Here is a 21396-nt window from a genome sequence, read left to right as displayed (position 1 = left end):
TGCTGATCATGGAACCATTGAATGTCAAAGTTGGAAAGGACTGCAATAGTCTTCTGATCAGACTGTCAATTTGATGTTTGAGTCCTCTGTATTATTTCCTTCTCTACTTCCTTCTTAATAATAGATTGGGTCTTGATTTTTTTTTTTTTTTTTTTTTTTTTTTTTTTTTTTGAGATAGAGTCTTGCTCTGTCAGCCAGGCTGGAGTGCAGTGGTGCGATCTCGGCTCACTGCAACCACCGCCTCCTGGGTTCAACCAATTCTCCTGCCTCAGCCTCCTGAGTAGCTAGGATTACAGGCATGCGCCACCATGCCCGGCTAATTTTTGTATTTTTAGTAGAGACGGGGTTTCACCATGTTGGCCAGGCTGGTCTTGAACTCTGACCTCGTGATCCACCCCCCTTGGCCTCCCAAAGTGCTGGGATTACAGGCGTGGGCCACTGCGCCTGGCACGTCTTGATTTTTTAATAGTTGGAATTTGCCAAGAAGGAGGATTTGGGGGTTTTGTGACGATATATCATCTACATATGCAGCAGTCACTTGGAGATAACCCATTGGTCATACTTAGGGGTAGCTGAAGGTCAGCTGGTTATCTGATGCTGAAATGTCAGTGCACATTCAGTGGCCCATGCTGCAGGATACTTCAACCTTTAATTTTAAACCTTGGGCCACAGGTGGGAGTTTAGTTGGACTTTGGACCCAAATTGTAAGGCCAGGTTAAACTCAGCACTCTCATGCTCCTAGGACTTCCTCCATGGTTCTGATCTATTTCCGGGCGTGGAGCGGGTGCTGAAGGTTGGTTGATTGTGGAGAAACAACCTTGTTTTATCCAAAGATAGTAAGGCAAGCCTGCAGATCTAAGAGCTGCTTATTTGTAAATTATACTGAAATGCTAGGAGAAGTTCTCTGGAAACGGTCTAAATTGTAGTTCTTTAATATTTTCTGCTTGTAGAATTTGAATGGGAAGTACTTGGTGTGGTTTAGGTTTTACCGAGGAAGGCCAGCTGATGGCTGTGAAGAGGCGCTCTGCTAAGTGTCATTGACCTTAGAATCCACAAAGCTCTGGGGCTTTGGAGACTTAGAACTTTATTTTGCCAGATTTAAAGTGTACTCTTCTCTTAACGTAGAATTCATGTAAAACTACATCATAAGACACACCTATCAACCCAGCCGGCTAATTTATTAAAGAATCAACTGACAGGCAGACCAGAAATTTTTTGTCAGTTTGGTAAGCGTGAAAGTAAAGCCAAATTATTATTATTTAAGAACTGTTACATTTATTCTTAATAGAAAAGTAGTATGGTTATTTTTTAAAAATCCAATCCCAATATGTGCGAGTCCTTTCTCATTCCACCTTATGAGATAACAAGTGTTAGCAGCTTAGTCTGTATATATTCTTCCCAAGTCTGTAATTGCAATAAGCTCCATTGCTCTATTGCTTTATTTTTCTGTAGTTCTCTAGTTATGTTGTACACTCCACTTGTCAACTTGTGGAAGGCAAGAGCACAGTCAGAAGGTTGCCTGATGACATGGAATCAGATGAAGGGAAGGGGAGTAGGCTGGATGACCCATGGTGCAGCCTCAGTTCAGTAGCCTGAATTGTCTATTCAGCAATAAAAGCACATCTGCATGAGAAGCTAGGTGCCAGAGTTCACTCTTCTAGGACCCTTTCCCCAACACAGTTTGGAAGGGCAGTATCAAGGTTTATCTGTCACACTTTTATTTTTCACTATAACTACCCAGGTACAAATCCTGGCACCTAATAGGTGCTAAGTAAATAGTAGTATGTGTCTACCTGCCCTATCCATTTCCTATTTTCTGACAAATACAGTCTTTTTTTTTTTTTTTTTTTTTAAGAGATAGGGTCTCACTTTGTTGCCCAGGCTGGTCTTGAACTTTGAGCTCAAGCAATCCTCCCACATCAGCCTCCCAAAGTGCTGGGATTATAGGCATGAGCCACTGCACCCGGTCCTGACAAGTACAATCTTTCTGTAGCTGTGTTTATACTGCAGTCTGGTTTTGCCTTGTCACGTGAGTCCTTTGATCTCTATAAGATGATTTTTCTAATTCAGATCTATTTTATGTTATATTTTAGTTGTCTGCAACATTATTTACCCTCTTCCCTTGTGTTGCCTACAGAGGGATTGAAAGTCAGCACCTTATCTAGTAATTCTAGTAACTTCTGACTTCTCAGAAACATGATTTTGTTCATCAAATTTCATTATTACCCAAGTCTTTACCTTAAAGACCTTCCACTTTCATCTCGTATATCTGACGCGGTAGCTATATGAAAAGTGTTCATATGGAGTCTGTCATGAAGTCAGCAGAACTCTGCAGGTGAAGTGGCCAATGTGGACCCTTTGAAGTGTTTTAATGTGATTTCTTTTATACATACAACAAATTTATTGAGATATAATTCATATACCATACAAAATGATTTTTAGTATGTTCATAGAGTTGAATAGCCACCGCCACAATCAGTTTTAGAACATTTTTATCACCTCAAAACAAACCCCATACCCATTAGCAGTCATTCCCCATTTCCTCTCAACTCCCACTTTCTGTCTCTATAGATTTGCCTATTCTGGGTATTTCATATAAATTGAATTATATAATATATGGGCTTTGTGCCTGGTTTCTTTCACTTAGAATGTTTTCAAGGTTCATTCATGTTGTAGCATGTGTGTATCACTACTTCATTCCTTTTTATTGCAAAATTACATTCTATGGCATGGATGTACCATATTGTGTTTAATCACTCATCAGTTGATGGGCATTGTATGTGATTTTTTTTAATAGCAAAGTAGCACTTTAAGTATTATTGTTTTTGAAATACAATCAAGTGTTTTACAGAATTTAGGTGGAAGTTACAGATGGCTAGGAGGAAACAACAGTTTGTTTCTGCCTGTTAAATATCACTGGAGGTGTTTTCTTCAAATATCAAGAGTAATATTTGGACATTTGGAAATTACCTTTGAAATCAAAAGACAAAATATGTTAATAACATGTTATTCTTGGTTATGACCTATAATTTTCCTATAAGAAAAAGTTAACCATGTAAAAAAAAAATAATTTACCCACTGTCTCACGCGTCCGTGTGAAGAGACCACCAAACAGGCTTTGTGTGAGCAACAAGGCTGTTTATTTCACCTGGGTGCAGGCGGGCTGAGTCCGAAAAGAGTCAGCAAAGGATGGTAGATTATCATTAGTTCTTATAGGTTTTGGGATAGGTGGTGGAGTTAGGAGCAACGTTTTGCAGGCAGTGGGTGGATCTCACAAAGTACATTCTCAAGGGTGGGGAGAATTACAAAGAACCTTTTTAAGGGTGGGGAAGATTACAAAGTACATTGATCAGTTAGGGTGGGGCAGAAACAAATTACAGTGGTGGAATGTCATCAGTTAAGGCTATTTTCACTTCTTTTGTGGATCTTCAGTTGCTTCAGGTGATCTGGATGTATACGTGCAGGTCACAGAGGATATGGTGGCTTAGCTTGGGCTCAGAGGCCTGACACCCATCTGGCCAACATGATGAAACCCCGTCTCTATTAAAAATACAAAAATTACACAGACATGGTGGCATGTGCCCGTGGTCCCAGCTACTTGGGAGGCTGAGATGGGAGAATCACTTGAACCTGGGAGGTGGAGGTTGTGGTGAGCCGAGATTGCGCCACTGCACTCCAGCCTGGGCGACAGAGTGAGACTCTGTCTCAAAAAAAATTTTTTATTTTAGATAAATTAAGCTGTAGAATGTACTGCGGTATTTTTACTGCAATTCTTATGCCTCTCATTTTCCTCTTTTCCCTCCTTTTTTCCACATAGTTCATTCCACAATGTCTACACAGGATATGCTAACCACAGTAAACAGAGCACAGCAAAGTGTCATGGGTCCTGGCCCAACTGTCTGGTTCACATTCCTGCTGTAGTACGTACTGACCATTTGAGTTGGGTGTATTACTTAACCCCCTTTGTCTCAGTTTCCTCATCAGTAAAATGGGAATAATAACAACATCAACTTCATAACACTTTTTCTGAAGAATAAATGAGTTAATACAGGCAAAATGGCACATGGAATATGCTCAATAATATTAGCTAAAATCTGTCTCTTTGTATGGTATTATGATTTAGTGTTACACAGTCACTTTAAGTACTTGTATAAAACATCATTTTGGTAATAGTCTTAATTTTGATTGATCTATAATCTTTTTCTACCTTAATACGTGCAGCTTTTCCTATAATTTCGCCAACCCTCAATTACGAACTCAAATGGGTTGTGTTATAAAAGGGAGGACAACCAGGCACAGTGGCCCATGCCTGTAATCCCAGCACTTTGGGAGGCCAGGGCAGGAGGATCACTTAAGGCCAGGAGTTTGAGACCAGCCTGGGCAACATAAACGAGACCCTATCTCTACAAAAAATAACAATATCAGCCAGGTATGGCAGTGCATGCCTGTAGTCCTAACTACTCAGGAGGCTAAGGTGGGAGGATTACTTGAGCCCAGAAGTTTGAGGCTGCAGTGAGCTATGATCCTGTCACTGCGTTGCAGCCTGGGTGACAAAACAGGATTCTCTCTTTAAAAAATAAATAAAATAAAATATGAAAGGGAGGACAGAAAGGGTAGAACCCAGAGATAAGGAAGGTAAATTAGCAAGAGAACAGCAGAAAGGTGAAAGTAAAGTAGCTCAATCTCTTAAGCTCCAAGCACCCTTCCTTTTATATGATAAGTTATTTATTGAATGAATGGATTTTTAAGTTTCGTTGATTACAGGTTTCAGAATTGAAGTTTCCTTCAACTTCCTTTAAAACTTTAAGACCTCACAGTCTGCATGTTTATCAAAACATCATGTTGTACACCTTAGATATATATACTTTTTACTACTCAATTATACCTCAGTAAAGCTAGGTGGAAAATTTAAGCTATAAAAAAGGCATTTCAGTTTTTCTCATTGTATTGTCATTTGAAAGTTACTATTTTGTTTCTTACACAATTGTCTATAAAACTGTGTACTCATTCGTTGCTTCTGGTTGTATTTCCCTTACAACTAGTTTTTCAGTTTTCAAACACACATTTTATAATATGTACAGTATGGGAACAACTTAAAGATGTTTGAGATGAATATTTGTGGGAACTCACTTTTTTTAATGCTTCATAGGGAAGATTTTCCTGTATCCCACTAGGAAAGGACGTAACAATGATTTAGGGCCTAGTCCTAGGAACTTAAAATCATTTATCCTGAAAACAATGCATGCTATAGGGTAGTTGTCCTTACCTTGCAGGTGGGGAGGTCAGTTCAGCTGATCATACTACTATTTAGAAGACTAGCTAGAATTCAAGCCCAGATTTGTGTTCCTTTCCCTCTCCATACCTGTTTACCTCTCTAAATTGCCAGTTTTCCTGCATTCTTCAGGAGAAATCTTGCTCCTACCTGGGTCATTCTCAGCATACAGCTTTCTAAGGAAATTTGAAGTGTTCTAATCTCCCATCAATAAGTGTTAGGTTAAATGACTTAAACATTTTCTGGTGGTTTTGATATATAGGTGATATAATGAGGAAGTAGAAAAAGCATAATCTGGATAAATGGGAGCATATATTATATATAATGTATGTTATTTCTTTCATCATTAAATAGCATTAATGGAAATCAGAATGGGAAAAATGCATTATAAATCAAATTACTTAAAAATTGCATCATCCCTTTCTAGTGCTTACATATTTGCATATTCTCCTTTGCATATTTGTATAATCAGAGCATAGATGCAATTTCAAACCATGTTTCTAACACAACTGTTTATTATAATCATTTTTATATGTTACTATACAGTCTTCATAGTTATTTTTATGACTTTAATATCCCAGTTGTAGATTTATTTTCTATTATTGGATAGTTAATTTGTAATTTTTTTCTCATAATAGCATTGTATTGAACATGTGGAGCTATTTTAATGTTGTTTTTGTTTGTTTGTTTTTTGTTTTGAGACAGGGTCTTGCTCTGTCGCCCTGGCCGGGGTGCGGTGGCATGATTACGGCTCACTGCAGCGTCCATTGCCAGGGCTCAAACGATTCTACCACCTCAGCCTCCCAAGTAGCTAGGACCACAGGTGTGTGCCACCACACCTGGCTAATTTTTTAATTATTTATAGAGACGAGGTCTCACTATGTTGCCCAGGCTGGTACTAAACCCCTGGGATTAAGCAATCCTCTAGCCTCAGCCTCTCAAAGTGCTAGGACGACAGGCATGAGCCACCATGCCTGGTCCTATTTTAATATTTTGGATTATTTCCTTGGGCTTCTGAAATGTATTGCCAAATTACTTTCTAAAAGTGGTTAACCAATTTACATTGCTTTCAGTTTCTTAACCAATGTTATCAGCGTTCTGAAATTTTTCAGTGAGAGTAGTATCCTAAATATGAATTCTTATTCTCTGAGTTCTAGAAATATAATGAGAGAGGTCAGCATTGTCTGCAACCACTTACCCCAATGGGTGTGTGACCAAATATGTTTTGGAGAATCTTACAATAAAGGCTCAAAGAAATCCTTCTTGAAAGACTGGACTTCGTTAACCCGCATTTCCAAAACTTATTTAAAATGGGATTAATTTTTCTCATATAATCCATTAACAAACATCTTTGGGAAATGCCAGCCGTATAATATCTGCGGGAAAAGGAATCTGCTTATGATGCAATAGATACTTTTTGGGCAAAAAATCTCATGTAAGAGAAGCAGTAAGGCTGTCTGTTCTAACATCATGCCACTCCAGTGGTAAGAGACCTAGCCTGGTTTATTTATTCACTAAATAAATGTGCTGAAAGCCTATTTATGTGCTAACCGCGGTAACTATTGGGGACATAGGAGTTAACAAAGTCAAGTCCCTGTCCCCAAGTAGACGATAAAGTGGGAAGACTGAACATTATATATGCAACCATTTAGGGGAAGCTTCTGTACACATTGTTTTGCATGGAATAGGTTTTCATTTGAAGAATATTTGAGTGCTTTCTATAAACAATGTTAATCCCTGGGTTAAACAAAAAATAGACACGTTACAGTTACCATCAAAAAGGTCATCTACTGGGAAAACATAAATAATTATAATATGGAATGATAATTACTGTGATGGTATTTACATAGTGTGCTGTAGAAACACAAAGGACGGGAACCTAGTTCACCTTACGGGTTCCTCCGGTAGGGATTTGGTTCACTTAAGAGTTTTATGCCACTGTCGTAGAACTGAACACATATTTGTTTCAGTGCGTGACTGCTGTGAACTGAAAACATCTTAATTGACAAAGACAATACCTAATTTTGATTTAGAACATAAATTTACCAAATTCTGCCCACCTATTTGCTATATTATGATCAGTGCATTCTTTGTGTTACTTCTGTATAAGTCATTATAAGTCAGTTCTCAGTGTTTTTTTTTTTCTTGAGATGGAATTTTGCTCTGTTGCCCAGGCTGGAGTGCAATGGTGGAATATCAACTCACTGCCACCTCTGCCTCCCAGGTTCAGGTGATTCTCCTGCCTCAGCCTCTTGAGTATCTGGGATTACAGGTGCCCACCACCATGCCTGGCGAATTTGTTTGTATCTTTTTTTTTTTTTTTTTTCTTTTTTATTGATCATTCTTGGGTGTTTCTCGCAGAGGGGGATTTGGCAGGGTCACAGGACAATAGTGGAGGGAAGGTCAGCAGATAAACAAGTGAACAAAGTTCTCTGGTTTTCCTAGGCAGAGGACCCTGCGGCCTTCCGCAGTGTTTGTGTCCCTGGGTACTTGAGATTAAGGAGTGGTGATGACTCTTAACGAACATGCTGCCTTCAAGCATCTGTTTAACAAAGCACATCTTGCACCGCCCTTAATCCATTCAACCCTGAGTGGATACAGCACATGTTTCAGAGAGCACAGGGTTGGGGGTAAGGTCACAGATCAACAGGATCCCAAGGCAGAAGAATTTTTCTTAGTACAGAACAAAATGAAAAGTCTCCCATGTCTACCTCTTTCTACACAGACACAGCAACCATCCGATTTCTCAATCTTTTCCCCACCTTTCCCCCCTTTCTATTCCACAAAACCGCCATTGTCTTCATGGCCCGTTCTCAATGAGCTGTTGAGTACACCTCCCAGATGGGGTGGTGGCCGGGCAGAGGAGCTCCTCACTTCCCAGTAGGGGCGGCCGGGCAGAAGCGCCCCTCACCTCCCGGACGGGGCGGCTGGCCGGGCGGGGGGCTGACCCCCCCCACCTCCCTCCCGGACGGGGCGGCTGGCCGGGCGGGGGGCTGACCCCCCACCTCCCTCCCGGACAGGGCGGCTGGCCGGGCAGAGGGGCTCCTCACTTCCCAGTAGGGGCAGCCGGGCAGAGGCGCCCCTCACTTCCCCGACGGGGCGGCTGGCCCGGCGGGGGGCTGACCCCCCCACCTCCCTCCCGGAGGGGGCGGCTGACCGGGCAGAGGGGCTCCTCACTTCCCGGTAGGGGCGGCCGGGCAGAGGCGCCCCTCACCTCCCGGACAGGGCGGCTGGCCGGGCAGGGGGCTGATCCCCCCACCTCCCTCCCAGACGGGGCGGCTGGCCGGGCGGGGGGCTGACCCCCCCACCTCCCTCCCGGATGGGGCGGCTGGCCGGGAGGGGGGCTGACCCCCCCACCTCCCTCCCGGACGGGGCGGCTGGCCGGGCAGAGGGGCTCCTCACTTCCCGGTAGGGGCGGCCGGGCAGAGGTGCCCCTCACCTCCCGGACGGGGCGGCTGGCCGGGTGGGGGGCTGACCCCCCCACCTCCCTCCCAGATGAGGAGGGAGGACGCTCCTCACTTCTCAGACGGGGTGGCTGCCGGGCGGAGGGGCTCCTCACTTCTCAGACGGGGCGGTTGCCAGGCAGAGGGTCTCCTCACTTCTCAGACAGGGCGGCCGGGCAGAGACACTCCTCACATCCCGGACGGGGCGGCAGGGCAGAGGTGCTCCCCACATCTCAGACGATGGGCGGCCGGGCAGAGACGCTCCTCACTTCCCAGATGTGATGGCGGCCGGGAAGAGGCGCTCCTCACTTCCTAGATGGGATGGCGGCTGGGCAGAGACGCTCCTCACTTTCCAGACTGGGCAGCCAGGCAGAGGGGCTCCTCACATCCCAGACGATGGGCAGTCAGGCGGAGACGCTCCTCACTTCCCAGACGGGGTGGCTGCCAGGCAGAGGCTGCAATCTCGGCACTTAGGGAGGCCAAGGCAGGCGGCTGGGAGGTGGTTGTAGCGAGCCGAGATCACGCCACTGCACTCCAGCCTGGGCGCCATTGAGCACTGAGTTAACGAGACTCCGTCTGCAATCCCGGCACCTCGGGAGGCCGAGGCTGGCGGATCACTCGCGGTTAGGAGCTGGAGACCAGCCCAGCCGACACATCGAAACCCCGTCTCCACCAAAAAAATACGAAAACCAGTCAGGCGTGGCGGCGCACGCCTGCAATCGCAGGCACTCGGCAGGCTGAGGCAGGAGAATCGGGCAGGGAGGTTGCAGTGAGCTGAGATGGCAGCAGTACCGTCCAGCTTCTGCTCGGCATCAGAGGGAGACCGTGGAAAGAGGGGAGAGGGGAGAGGGGAGAGGGGAGAGGGGGGAGGGGGGAGGGGAGAGGGGGGACGGGGGAGGGGGAGGGGAGAGGGGAGAGGGGAGAGGGAGCTCTATCTACCCTCCTTCCCGTTTCTATGTGTTTGTATCTTTAATAGAGACAGGGTTTCACCATGTTGGCCAGGCTGGTCTCGAACTCCTGACCTCAGGTGATCCACCCTCCTTGGCCTCCTAAAGTGCTGGGATTACAGGCGTGAGCCACCGCACCTGGCCTATAAGTCAATTTTTATCTGTTCCATCATGGAAAAGAGAGCAAGATTGGAGTAAGAAATTTATATTGCATATGCATGAAATTTTAAAAAATGGTTACAGGATAGCCAAAAAAGTCAATACACCCATTAACAGTCTGGAAACTGACTATACTGTAGCAGATGGGAGGTGCGAAGTAGAGCTTTGGTCTATCAGTCTGTCCTTGGTATCATCAAGTACTGAAGAAATTCTGACCCTTGTAGGATGTGATAGGAAAAAAATGAAGCCCATGAAAACTATAATTTTAAAAAATTAAATAGTAATTTTAAATTATAAAGGTTGCTTACCACTGATTCAGGAGAAAGACAAGTTAGAGATACTGTTTGAGGATTGCAGGCAAGGCTTGTCTGTATAATTTTGATTGTTTCTTTGATAATAGAGGTAAAATATGTTATTAGCTATGTTGCAGAGCAGGATTAACTTGGCCTCTGCCCAGTAATTATCACATGTTCATATGCAAGAAAGACAGTCATTGAGAAGTCTGATGCAAGAGAGGCATCTTTGTAACAGGCCCACAATTATTTTTTAGGGGAATTGGAGGCAGAATGAAGTCATTGGCAATTTATCTCTCTGTGATCTTTCTATCACTATATAAATACCTAACTTACAAAGCAGCTCTAGTTGCCATTTCCCCCTTTCTCCTTAAATGGATGAATGTTTGTGATTTAGCATAAAGTTCATGAACTAAGAAAAGCAGTTGGGCACAGAATCCTGTATCTTTCCACGCAGTGTATCTTAATACCTTTAACTGTCTGTTAAAATAATGCTTTTAGTTTTACCTTTCCATAATGAATTGCCATCACCAGGCTTAGCAAATGAAACAGATTACTTATGGTAACCGTAAGTAGTTATGCACTCCAGATCCTTGACAGAGCCTTCCCAAAGGAAAGGCAATGTCTTTCAAAATCCTATTACAAGATTTTATTTGCAGATGCTAGGAACAGAAGGCTAGAGCCTCCATAGTTTATTGCTACTCAACTTCATCAGGTCTGCTCACTCTATTGAAAACTGGCAAAAATGGTATACATCAGCTCTTTTATTTTTTTGTTACCACTCTGTGCAAATAAAAGCATATTGGGGAATTTAATGAAGCAGTATGTCCTTGGAGGGAGCTTTAAAGATTCTGAATGTACAACTATTTGTCTTTAATACTGGAGGTTTCTGTGTAAAACTGGCAGGAGCAAAATAAAGTCTTCACAGACCAATGTTTGCCACATACACACCTGAATCGCACAAATGTCTACGCAGCGGTGACCTTGGAGATGGATGCATTCAGTGACTATTATAGTGGCTTTTGAGGTATGTCAGGGAGTAGTTAGGACAGTGAAAACTACAGCAGACCTGCTGGAACTGTGGGATTGTTTTGGAGATGGTCGGCTACCTCAGGAAGTGAAGACTGTGATGTTCAAACAAAAAATTGGGAGAGGGGTTGATTACTCAACAAATTACCCAATTCAACCCAAGGACACATTCTGGACTCTGTGCTTGATGAGAGTACATCTTAGCTTGCTTTGGCCTTCTCAGGTATAGTGGCTTTTCATCAGAATCTGGGAAAAGTAGCAGTGATGGATCTGTGCTGCAAAGGTCTAGGCACACAGGAAGAATAGCATTCCTTTGCTTGTCATGAGGTATAGGCTTCAGGTTATATGGGATTCCTGGCCTGCTAGCTTAACTCTCCTTACTAGTGACCTGTAAGAACACAAGTATATGTTGATAACCTTGTCAGAAGGATACTCTTGATTGTGCTTAAATTTCTAAGCTTCAGTACTTTGTTAGTAGTTAATACTTTTATACCTCCCAGTTGATCAGAAAAAAATACAAGAATATGGGTGGTGCTGTAATTGTGAAATGGCAGCCCAAATGGTATTGGAATCTATAATGGTTGGTCTCTTATTTGTTTGCAGGCTTAACCCTGCCCATATACCACTTCTCTTCCCTGGGACCAGCCTCCGAGGCTGCTATTTATTGTTACTTTGAATGTCGGAGAATGCAGTTCTCTGGCTTAGTCTGGGGGAATGCCAAAGGAGCATGTAGTCCTTTAGCCTGTCAGAAATTCCAAGTTGCAGCACCTCTAGATATATGTGACCAGATAGTACTTAACTCATTGTTAGTAGGAATCTCACCAGTGACATCTACATGAAAATATTATTCCAGTAGCTTAGTAAATATAACCCTACACAATAAGTGTCAGAAAACAAAGGAAGATATTTTTCCTCATTTCTGAGGCTGAAAGGCCTCTTCCTAACTGGAGCCACAAAATCTTTAGTGTGTAAAAAAATCTTGAAATGAAGTGAGAAATGGCTGATTTTTTTTTTTTTAAAGCAACTTAATGTCCTGTTTGCTACTAAACATTTCTGGGTGTAATAATTCTTATTTAGCAGTCAATATTTCCCCATGATAACAACCAAGAATTTTTAGAATGTTTTGGGGCACAAAACACATTCTATTTTAGACGCTGAAAGATCATTTTAATGTTTGCCTCAGAATATAAGCTGCAAAAGTTTATGAGGTAATTTCAACAGTTCTCACAAACGTTTCCTTAATGTTCCCCATGTCTATTCCTGCAGTACCTTTTCTGTCTCTATATTGGCAAAGCTCATGCTATCGTAGTACTTGGTTTGTCTCTTTCCCACTTAAACTAGAGCTCCGGGGCTGTCTTGTTGCATCTCAAGTATTTTGTGTGGTGCCCAGTATTTATTTGAAGAATCAAAGAAATGCATAAGAATATTTTCTGAAGCTGGGTCTGGTGGCTCACGCCTATAATCCTAGCACTTTGGGAAGCCAAGGCTTGATCCAGGAGTTCGAGACCAACCTGGGCAACATGGTGAAACCCAATCCGTTTTAAAAAAAAATTAACAGAGCATGGTGGTGTGTGTCTGTAGTCCCAGCTACTCAGGAGGCTAAGGCAGGAAGATCACTTGAGCCTGGGAGATCAAGGCTGCAGTGAACCGTGATTGTGCCACTGCACTCCAGCCTGGGTGAATGAGCAAGATCCTGTCTCGAAAAAAAAGAATATTTTCTGAAAATGAAGCAGCTTCATATAATTGACTCTAACCTTTTTATAGCACATTTTCCATTATTTTAAAACCTGGTGTATGAAGGAAAGATTGATAGCATTAGGTAGTACTCTTATTGTATTACTTATAAGAATTTTTTGGGAAGCTTTGTACTTCTGCCTTAATTAGGAGAAAGTCATACAGGCAGTAAGCACAGAGTATGAAAAGGGAGCAGGAATATTCAGTCTTTGCCTTTAGATACTACCCAGATGTCTTCTGACTTCCAGGGTTTTGGACCCTACCTGCCTCAATATTTGAGACCTAGTAACTCTTTTTGTATGTAATCTGGATCGTTGATAATGCTTGTCTGATCTTTTGATACCTTCCTAATCCTGCCAGCCTGGCCTAATTCTGTGCACTTGATGCATAATTGCCAGACCTTTTCCTACTTAATTGGCCCCTGGCGTTGGCCCACCCTGCCTGCCATATCACTGTTGATACCTCCAGTGATGGCTAATTTGACCTAATTGTTTATAACATATCACTTACCAAAACCTCTGTGTTTTACTATTATCTGCAAATACATTTATTCAACAACTGTATCTTTATTTGCAATAACATGGAAATTTAGATTAAAACATTTTACAGATTTATTTACTAAAAAAAATACACCCTTAGTATAGCATATCAAATTCACCAGAAGGCCTTGGGTTTAGTTATTAGGGCTCATAGTGAATGTGGAGTCTAAGACATAGTAGTACTATGACTTCTATAAGAGATACCATGGAAGCTAAAAAATTAGATATCTATGCTGTACAAAATATAGGAAGGCATGTGAAGGTGTTACACATTGTTCCTCCCTAACTTTAAGGATATAAATGTACAAACAAGATGTATGTGCCAGCTGTGGTCTGACTTAGAATTGTTCTTGAATTCTCCAGTAGTAGTATTAGAAATTGTAATTCTGCCTTCTAGATTACTAACCTTGTATATGTGTGCAAAAAAAGCCTGTACTGTGGATATTGTTGTAGGAATATATTCACACACTTATTTTTAAACATTAAAAAACTTTTTATTATGGAAAATCTCAAACCTTCATTTTAGCCATTTTTGGAAATCTTTTAAATCTTCTTTTGTACCTCCAAGTTTGTCTGGTATCAATTCCTTGTGCCTGAAGAACTTTCCTTAACATTTCTTACAGTTCAGGTCTATGGCTAATAAAGTCTGTCACGTTTTTTGGTTTGAAAAGTGTTCATGTCTGAGAGATCTTCTGTCAGCGTAGAATTTGGGGTTGGTAGTTTTTTTTTTTTTCGTTTTCCTTTCAGCGATTTAAAGATGTCATTCTGTGGTTTTCTACTTTTCATAGTTTCTAACAAGAAGACTACTGTAATCTTTGTTTTTCTGTATGTGATGTGTCTTTTTTTACCCCTCTGGCTGCCTTCAAGAAGATCTTTGTATCTTTGGCTTTCAAGGGTTTGAGTATAATAGGTGTAGGGGGTGTGTGTTTGTGTATTTATTCTGCTTGGGATTCTCTGAACTTCTTGGATCTGTGCTTTGATTTCTTTCATTATTTTTGGAAAATTTGCAGTCATTTTTTTCAAATATTTCCTCTGCCTCATTCTGTCTTCTTCTTGGATTTCAATTAAATGTATGTCATATCATTTGTTATTATCCTATAGTTCTTGGATGCTTTATTCTGGTTTTTAAATTTTGAGTCTGTGTGTGTGTGTGTGTGTGTGTGTGTGTGTGTGTGTTTCAGTTTGGATAATTTCTGTTAACCTGTCTTTGAGTATACTGATTTTTTTCCTTGCCTGTGTTTAGTACACTGATGAGCCTGAGAAAGGCATTCTTCATCTTTGTTACCATGTTTGTTTGTTTGTTTTTAGTATCCCTGGATCCTGTCTTACAGTTCCTGTTTTTCTGCTAGAGTTTGAGGACTCAGGTTTCAGACATAGATTTTCCACTTGTTTTCTTTGATTTTTGTTTTCCTATTCTATAAATTAGAAAAGTCAGGAGTATATAGTAATTAACAGAATTGTTTTAGGAATCAAATGCGGTCATAGATAATATAAATGTATGCCCTTGGGCAAGCCTCTTTTCTTCTCTGGGTTTCAATCACTCTCACTAAAGGCTTGGATTATATGATTATTTTGGTACTATTCAGTTCCTAAACTGCAAGATCCTGTGGAGGGGAGAGACCTAACATTTACTGAAAGCCTGGTATTAATCTCATGTAGAATCTGAGAAAGGGGTAAAATCACATTTAAAAAGTGCCGTTGCAAAACAGTTTACTTTTGCTAGGTCTATGCAGAATTTTAATTGGAAGAAACAGCATTAAATCCTGTTGCCACTTGGTTAAATCTGTTAAAGAATTATTAAAAATTTTCAGCTCTTCGGTTTTCTGACTCACTTGAGAAACTTCATGGCTCATAACACATCTCACTTGCTTTCCCTGTACCAACAGGATTTAAAATTATTGAGTTGGCTCCCAAATTTTTCAATGTGAGGAGAAACTAATTGAGGTTATTGCTTTTTACTAACTAGTACAAATAAAAAATAGTCTTATTGGAATAGGCTTTGGAGTCACAGACTTGGGGCGGGGGCGCCAAAGACTGATTGTGCAGGTGTGAAACCTTAGGCTGATTATTTAACTTCTGAGCCTGAGTTTCCTCATCTGTGAAATAGAGACGATACCTACATGAGCTGTTTTGAATGTAGAAGACATGATGTTTGTAAAGCTTTGAGTCTAATGTCTGATTAATAGTAATCAATAACTGATGGCATTAACAATGGCAGCTAAAATGAAATATGCCACCATTAAGTCAAAATTTTAGTAAGTATAAGGGAAAAAGAGTTTAATATTCTTTATATCCTTTTTAGTGGGAAGGTCCACTTGGTAAAAGGATATTTTAATAACAGAGAGAGGGTTAACTGAAAAGTATTGATGAATAATAATAACCAAGAATTGAGTGCGTGCTGTGTGACTGGTGCTCACATTTACTTCTCAAAACAGCCCTGTGAAGTAAGCCACCCCTCCTCCGCTAAGTGTTCCTTTGTCCAAGTGAGGGTGATCACTTTTGTTCTTCCATACTACTTAAGACTCTGTCAATATTTTTTATATGTAACTCCTACCCTCTCTCCACTTCTCATTCCCAGTGAAAGAATTTCTGTGTATTTGGCACAGAAGTGACCCACAGCAAGTTGAATGGACTTGTTGAGATGTTGAATCTTTGTATTTTTCTGGTCAAAAATGAACTGTCTCTGTATGTTATAGATGAAAATTTAGGCATTAATGAACTGAATGTTGGTCTAAGGTAAAAATACTAAGAAAATAGTTGGGGATAAAGAAACTACACAACCAACCTGAGGCTTCTCCCTTTCTTCCCTCCCCATACATGCTGTTTGTTAAGACAAACAAATACAGCATTTCAAAGCAGCTTTTGCTTTATAAATTACCATAGAGTAAATGTAATGAATATCAAACATGTGTCCAAATTCTCTGTTTGGAAGCAGTTTTACTGTAATGGGTATTATTCAAGACTGAAATTATTTAATACAAAGAAACATTCTTTATTCACACTGTGAACAACTGTCTTCCAAAATACAGACCACAATACAGGCATTCTTATATGAATAATACAGAGAATTATGTCAAATTATTTTGCAGTTTTTCCTAGTCATAACAAAGTTTCCACAAAAGTGCATTCTTGATCATAGATTTTAGAGTTGGAAGGAACCTAAGAGATCCAGACTAACTCCTTCCTGCCACCCAGAGATATGAAGCAATTTATCTAAATTCATATAGCTAACTAATGACAGAGCCAGGGAGAGAACCATTCCTTCATCTATTATGCCACAATGCTACATTCCTCTGGAAAAAAAAAAACTGCCTACTCATTCTTGGTTTTTAATGCTAGTTAGAGTCTTAGGGTAAGGTTTTTTTCCATGACTAACTAGTGCTCTTTTGTTTTCTGTGTGGGTGTTTGGGAACAAGCTAACTGGTTGTGTTTTTTGTTTTGTTCTGTTCATAACAATTGTACAGTGTAAGGCAATAACAAAGCATTTGTTTAACACTTTAGGGGTTAGGAAGAAATTGTTTTAACTCCAATTCTCTGCCCTCATTGTTGATAGGCAGATATTTTAAAGTTGTGTTTTTTAATCTGGGGTTTGAATTCCCTAAATTCTTATGAAAATTATGTGAATATATGCTTACTTTTTTTGTTTGTTTGTTTTTGAGATGGAGTTGCGCTCTTGTTGCTCAGGCTGGAGTGCAATGGCGCGATTTTGGCTTACCACAACCTCCGCCTCCCGGGTTCAAGCGATTCTCCTGCCTCAGCCTCCCAAGTAGCTGGGATTACTGGCATGCACCACCACACCCATTTAACTTTGTATCTTTAGTAGAGACGGGGTTTCTCCATGTTGGTCAGACTGGTCTCGAGCTCCCGACCTCAGGTGATCGCCCGCCTCGGCCTCCCAAAGTGCTGGGATTACAGGCATGAGCCACCATGCCTGGCCTGTGCTTACATATTAAGAAAAGAATCTGTAGTTTTCATCAGGTTATCAAAGGATACATAGTTCAACACGATGGTTTTAGAGGGAGAGAGAACTAAGCCTGCTTGCACTCTATATATACTAATTGTACCAGAGGGCTCCCTTATCTCCAGCCCCCTCCTGCTGATGCCCTTTCCTCCTGACAAGACTTTTCCAAATAGCTTCCTGGATCTTGTCACGGAAGCCACTGGAGGCCTGAACCTTCTCAGAGGAACCTTTCCCATAGGTTTCCCAAGGATACCTTCTTTCTCCCTTCGCTGCTTACTTTTTCCAGGAGAGGGTGTGAGACTCGGGCATTTTTGTTCATTAGAAAGCTCAGGGGGGTTATTTCAGTTAGATTTCCATTAAAAGGGATTTGTGAGCTGACCCGAGATCCTAAGACTATTGAAATAAGAAAAAAAAAAAATGCAGTTGGAATTCCAGTCAATACTTTGCAAGTTAACTTTTAGAATGCCGCTAGTTCTGTAGTTCAGGATTCTCTGTGTTTGATCTAGAAACTAACATTTTCTAGGAACAAAATGAAAATGCATGGATTATTTAGGAGCTGCACAGATCTGTCTATAGAAACTGAATTTTTTTTTTGACTTAGAAAAATCTACCCCTGAATAGGAATCCCGTTTTTGTTGTTGTTGTTGTTGTTTGTTTGTTTGTTTTTGAGATGGAGTTTTGCTCTTGTTGCCCAGGCTGGAGTGCAGTGGCACGATCTCGGCTCACTGCAACCTCCGCCTCTTGAATTCAAGTGGTTCTCCTGCCTCAGCCTCCCGAGTAGCTGGAATTACAGCCCACCACCACGCCCAGCTAATGTTTGTATTTTTAGTAGAGATGGGGTTTTGCCATGTTGGCCAGGCTGGTCTCAAACTCCTGACCTCAGGTGATCTGCCCGCCTCGGCCTACCAAAGTGCTGGGATTACAGATGTGAGCCACCGGGCCCGGCCTGAATAGGAATCCATTTTGATGGGCATCTTTCCTAGAAGAGAACATATATATAAACAGCACATTCTAACTTTTTTTTAAGTTTAGCATCTGGACACACAAAGAAAAAGCTAGCATTAAGACTGAAGTTGGAAGAGTGTATTCATTTATTTATTCATTTTTAAAAAGCCCTCACTGAGTACATATTATGAACCCTCAGACATCATGTTAGATGCCGAGAAATAAGCCTGGTCTCTTCCTTATGACACTCACAGTCTGCTGGGACACAGCATAACAAATAAGAATGACAATTTAGCCTGCTAAAAACTCTAATACAGGTACCAAAAAAGCGATGAACTCAGTACCGGGCCTGGCCAGAAAGAGGGGTGGGAGTAGGGCCAGTGGAGTTATTAGCTGTGGGGGTTAGCATAAACGTCACAGAAAAGGTGACAAATATTTGAGTTGTGTCTTAAAGGTTCGATAGAAACTTGTTTGGCAAAGAAGGGCTCTAGCTATAGCTGGTGTATTTGTGCCCTTCTAACTTTAACTAAACTTAACATTTAACACTCTCTTATTTTGTATTTCCAATTAGAGCTCCAAACGAGAATGGAAGCCGCTGGAGGACCGTAGCTGCACAGACATACCATGGCTGCTGCTCTTCATCCTCTTCTGCATTGGGATGGTAAGGAAACTCTCACAGATGGTCCAAACTGGACTCATGATCCAAGGGAATGACGAGTAGTTGTTTTAATGAGGGCAGTTGTGGAATATACCAGTCCTTATACAATTCAGTGGTATTTTGTGTCACTCTTGATTTGTTTTATACATGAAAACTGAGCTCAAATTAAGGAGCAGCTGAGACTCGTATGCCATTCAATAGACCATTTCAGAAAGCAAATCATTTGACGTAAGTCTCTAAATGTTTATCTTGATAGAGTGGTGAGCAAAACAGTGACCATGAGTCACGAGCCCTTGCATATTCACCCAACCCAGTCACACCAACTTGTTGGTTATCTTTAGGGCAGTCATTTCCTCTCAGGGACTTGGTGTTCCACAGTTCTTCCTAGATGGAAGGCTGGTTGCTCACTGCTCCTTCCTCCTGCCTGTCCTAGGCCCCTGCTGCCTTCTGTGTCTACTGTAATGAGTGGCATCTTTCGATTGGAGATGAAGGGACCTGGTGGTTTTCCAATGGCCCCTGCTGCCTGCTGTGTCGCTGTAATGAGTGGCATCTTTCAATTAGAGATCAAGGGACCTGGTGATTTTCCAGTGGGTATAGAGAATGGAGGAGCAGAGTTGCTGGTACAAGATATTAAGGATGTGCACATTCAATTGCATACTCACTCTGCCCTACAGGAGTTTCTGACACAGACTTCAGTGGCATTAGAGTCCCTGCCAGTGTGCTGGGCTGGAGAAAAGATAGAAAACTGCTATTTTTAAAGCGGTCTGATATTTAGAAGTAGAAAGGACATGGAAATCCTCATCTAGTCCATCGCCCTTATTTTACAGATTAAAAACATCAAACTCAGAGATGGAAATTACTATCCCAAGGCCACACTGCTAGTTCATGACAGAGCTGAGAACAGAGCCCAGGTCTGTTCACTTCCAGATCAATGCTGTTTTCTAACACCCCATTTCCTCTTCCTCAAGGGGACTCTGCAGATACATTATTGCTCTCTCTTTCTTAGTCTTCTACAATTCAAAATGCAATTACACTACCTCAGGCAGCCTTGTTCCTACTCATGTGTATTTTTAACCCCCTTCTTACTATACCTTTTATAGAGTTTCTTTATGAAAATCTTGCTCTTTGTCTCCTCTGACTGCCCACCAGGCCAGCGCCATTTGTGAATCACAGAACAACTGTCATCTTGGCTAATAGGCACAATTGTAGGTACCAGTTCTGCCTCTGAGAAAAGGAAAAGAAAGCAATACATTTTAATGAGATACGATAAATCCAGTAAAATAAGGAGTGTTTATTTTAAAGATAAAAGCACAGTTTCACCAAATTTAGGATATTTAGGAAAGGTCAAAATACTCATCTCCTAACTTAATGACTTAAAAGATATTGCTCAAAAGTTTACTTAGTTTAATGGAATGGCAGCTGAAATATAACATGCATGAATGTTTATGCAGCGTGTGGAGAAAAAAAAATTTTTTTTTTTGAGACAGAATTTCACTCTTGTTGCCCATGCTGGAGTGCATGGTGTGATCTCGGCTCACTGCAACCTCCACCTCCCAGGTTCAAGTGATTCTCCTTACACAGCCTCCCAAGTAGCTGGGATTACAGGCATGTACAACCACGCCCAGCTAATTTTGAATTTTTAGAGGGGGTTTCACTGTGTTGGCCAGGCTGATCTCAAACTCCTGACCTCAGGTGATCCACCCATCTCGGCCTCCCAAAGTGCTGGGATTATAGGCGTGAGCCACCGCACCCTGCAGTAGAAAGATTCTTTGATAACAGAATTAGTCCACAGCCTTTCCCCACTCCCTGAATGTAACCCTGGGACAAATAGCAGCTGACCTTTCAAAATTGTTTACAAAAACACGTACCATGCCACCCGAGGTGCTTTGGATTTTCTGTGCTAAAACAGGTCAGGAAAGTGCAATCATTAATGTTAATAGGCTGATTTGGGAGTGACTTGAGACTAAGGAGTTATTTGTTTACTGAAACATTTTAATGCAATGGTAATTAATATAATGTTGATTTCAGTATGATGGTAATTAAGACCCACTGTGTGTACTTTTAAATGTTGGCATAGCATTATTTGTTTTCGAATGATTCTTTTAATGGATTACCTTCATGGAATTGAGCTAACATCGTATTTTGCCATGTGGAAATAAGAAATCTCAAAGTTCTATTCCTTGGCACAACAGAGATTCAGCATTTTTTGGCTTCTGAGTATTTGTTTTAAACGATTTTTAGATGATTTCTCTCTCTTTGGATTTCATTCTATAGTACTTTTAAAATAAACATTTAACAAACATTTGTTGGGCATTAATCTATGCTCCACACTTTAGTACGTGTATATATATATATATCTGTATGTATCTTTTTAATTTTTTTCAGTGAAATAGGTTTTATCCCCTGCTTATAGACA

At 41.3% G+C, this 21396-nt stretch overlaps 1 protein-coding gene across 5 annotated transcripts in view; it reads left to right on the top strand.

Moving 5' to 3' along the window:
* Positions 1–21396, top strand: part of SLC44A1 (solute carrier family 44 member 1) — a 196416-nt gene that overhangs the window by 37670 nt on the left and 137350 nt on the right. For all 5 annotated transcript variants that reach the window (XR_010148599.1, XM_009457052.5, XM_054658915.2 and 2 more), the window contains exon 2: positions 18894–18983. Coding sequence is in view for 4 of the 5 variants with exons in the window: in XM_009457052.5 (XP_009455327.4) it covers positions 18894–18983 (90 nt within the window). In the remaining variant the exon portion in view is untranslated. The remainder of the gene's footprint in view (positions 1–18893; positions 18984–21396) is intronic.

The sequence above is a fragment of the Pan troglodytes genome, chromosome 11, assembly GCF_028858775.2.
Source record: "Pan troglodytes isolate AG18354 chromosome 11, NHGRI_mPanTro3-v2.0_pri, whole genome shotgun sequence".
Classification (NCBI taxonomy): domain Eukaryota; kingdom Metazoa; phylum Chordata; class Mammalia; order Primates; family Hominidae; genus Pan; species Pan troglodytes.
Note: the sequence above shows the minus strand (reverse complement) of the source record. Positions and strands in the feature narration are given on the sequence as shown.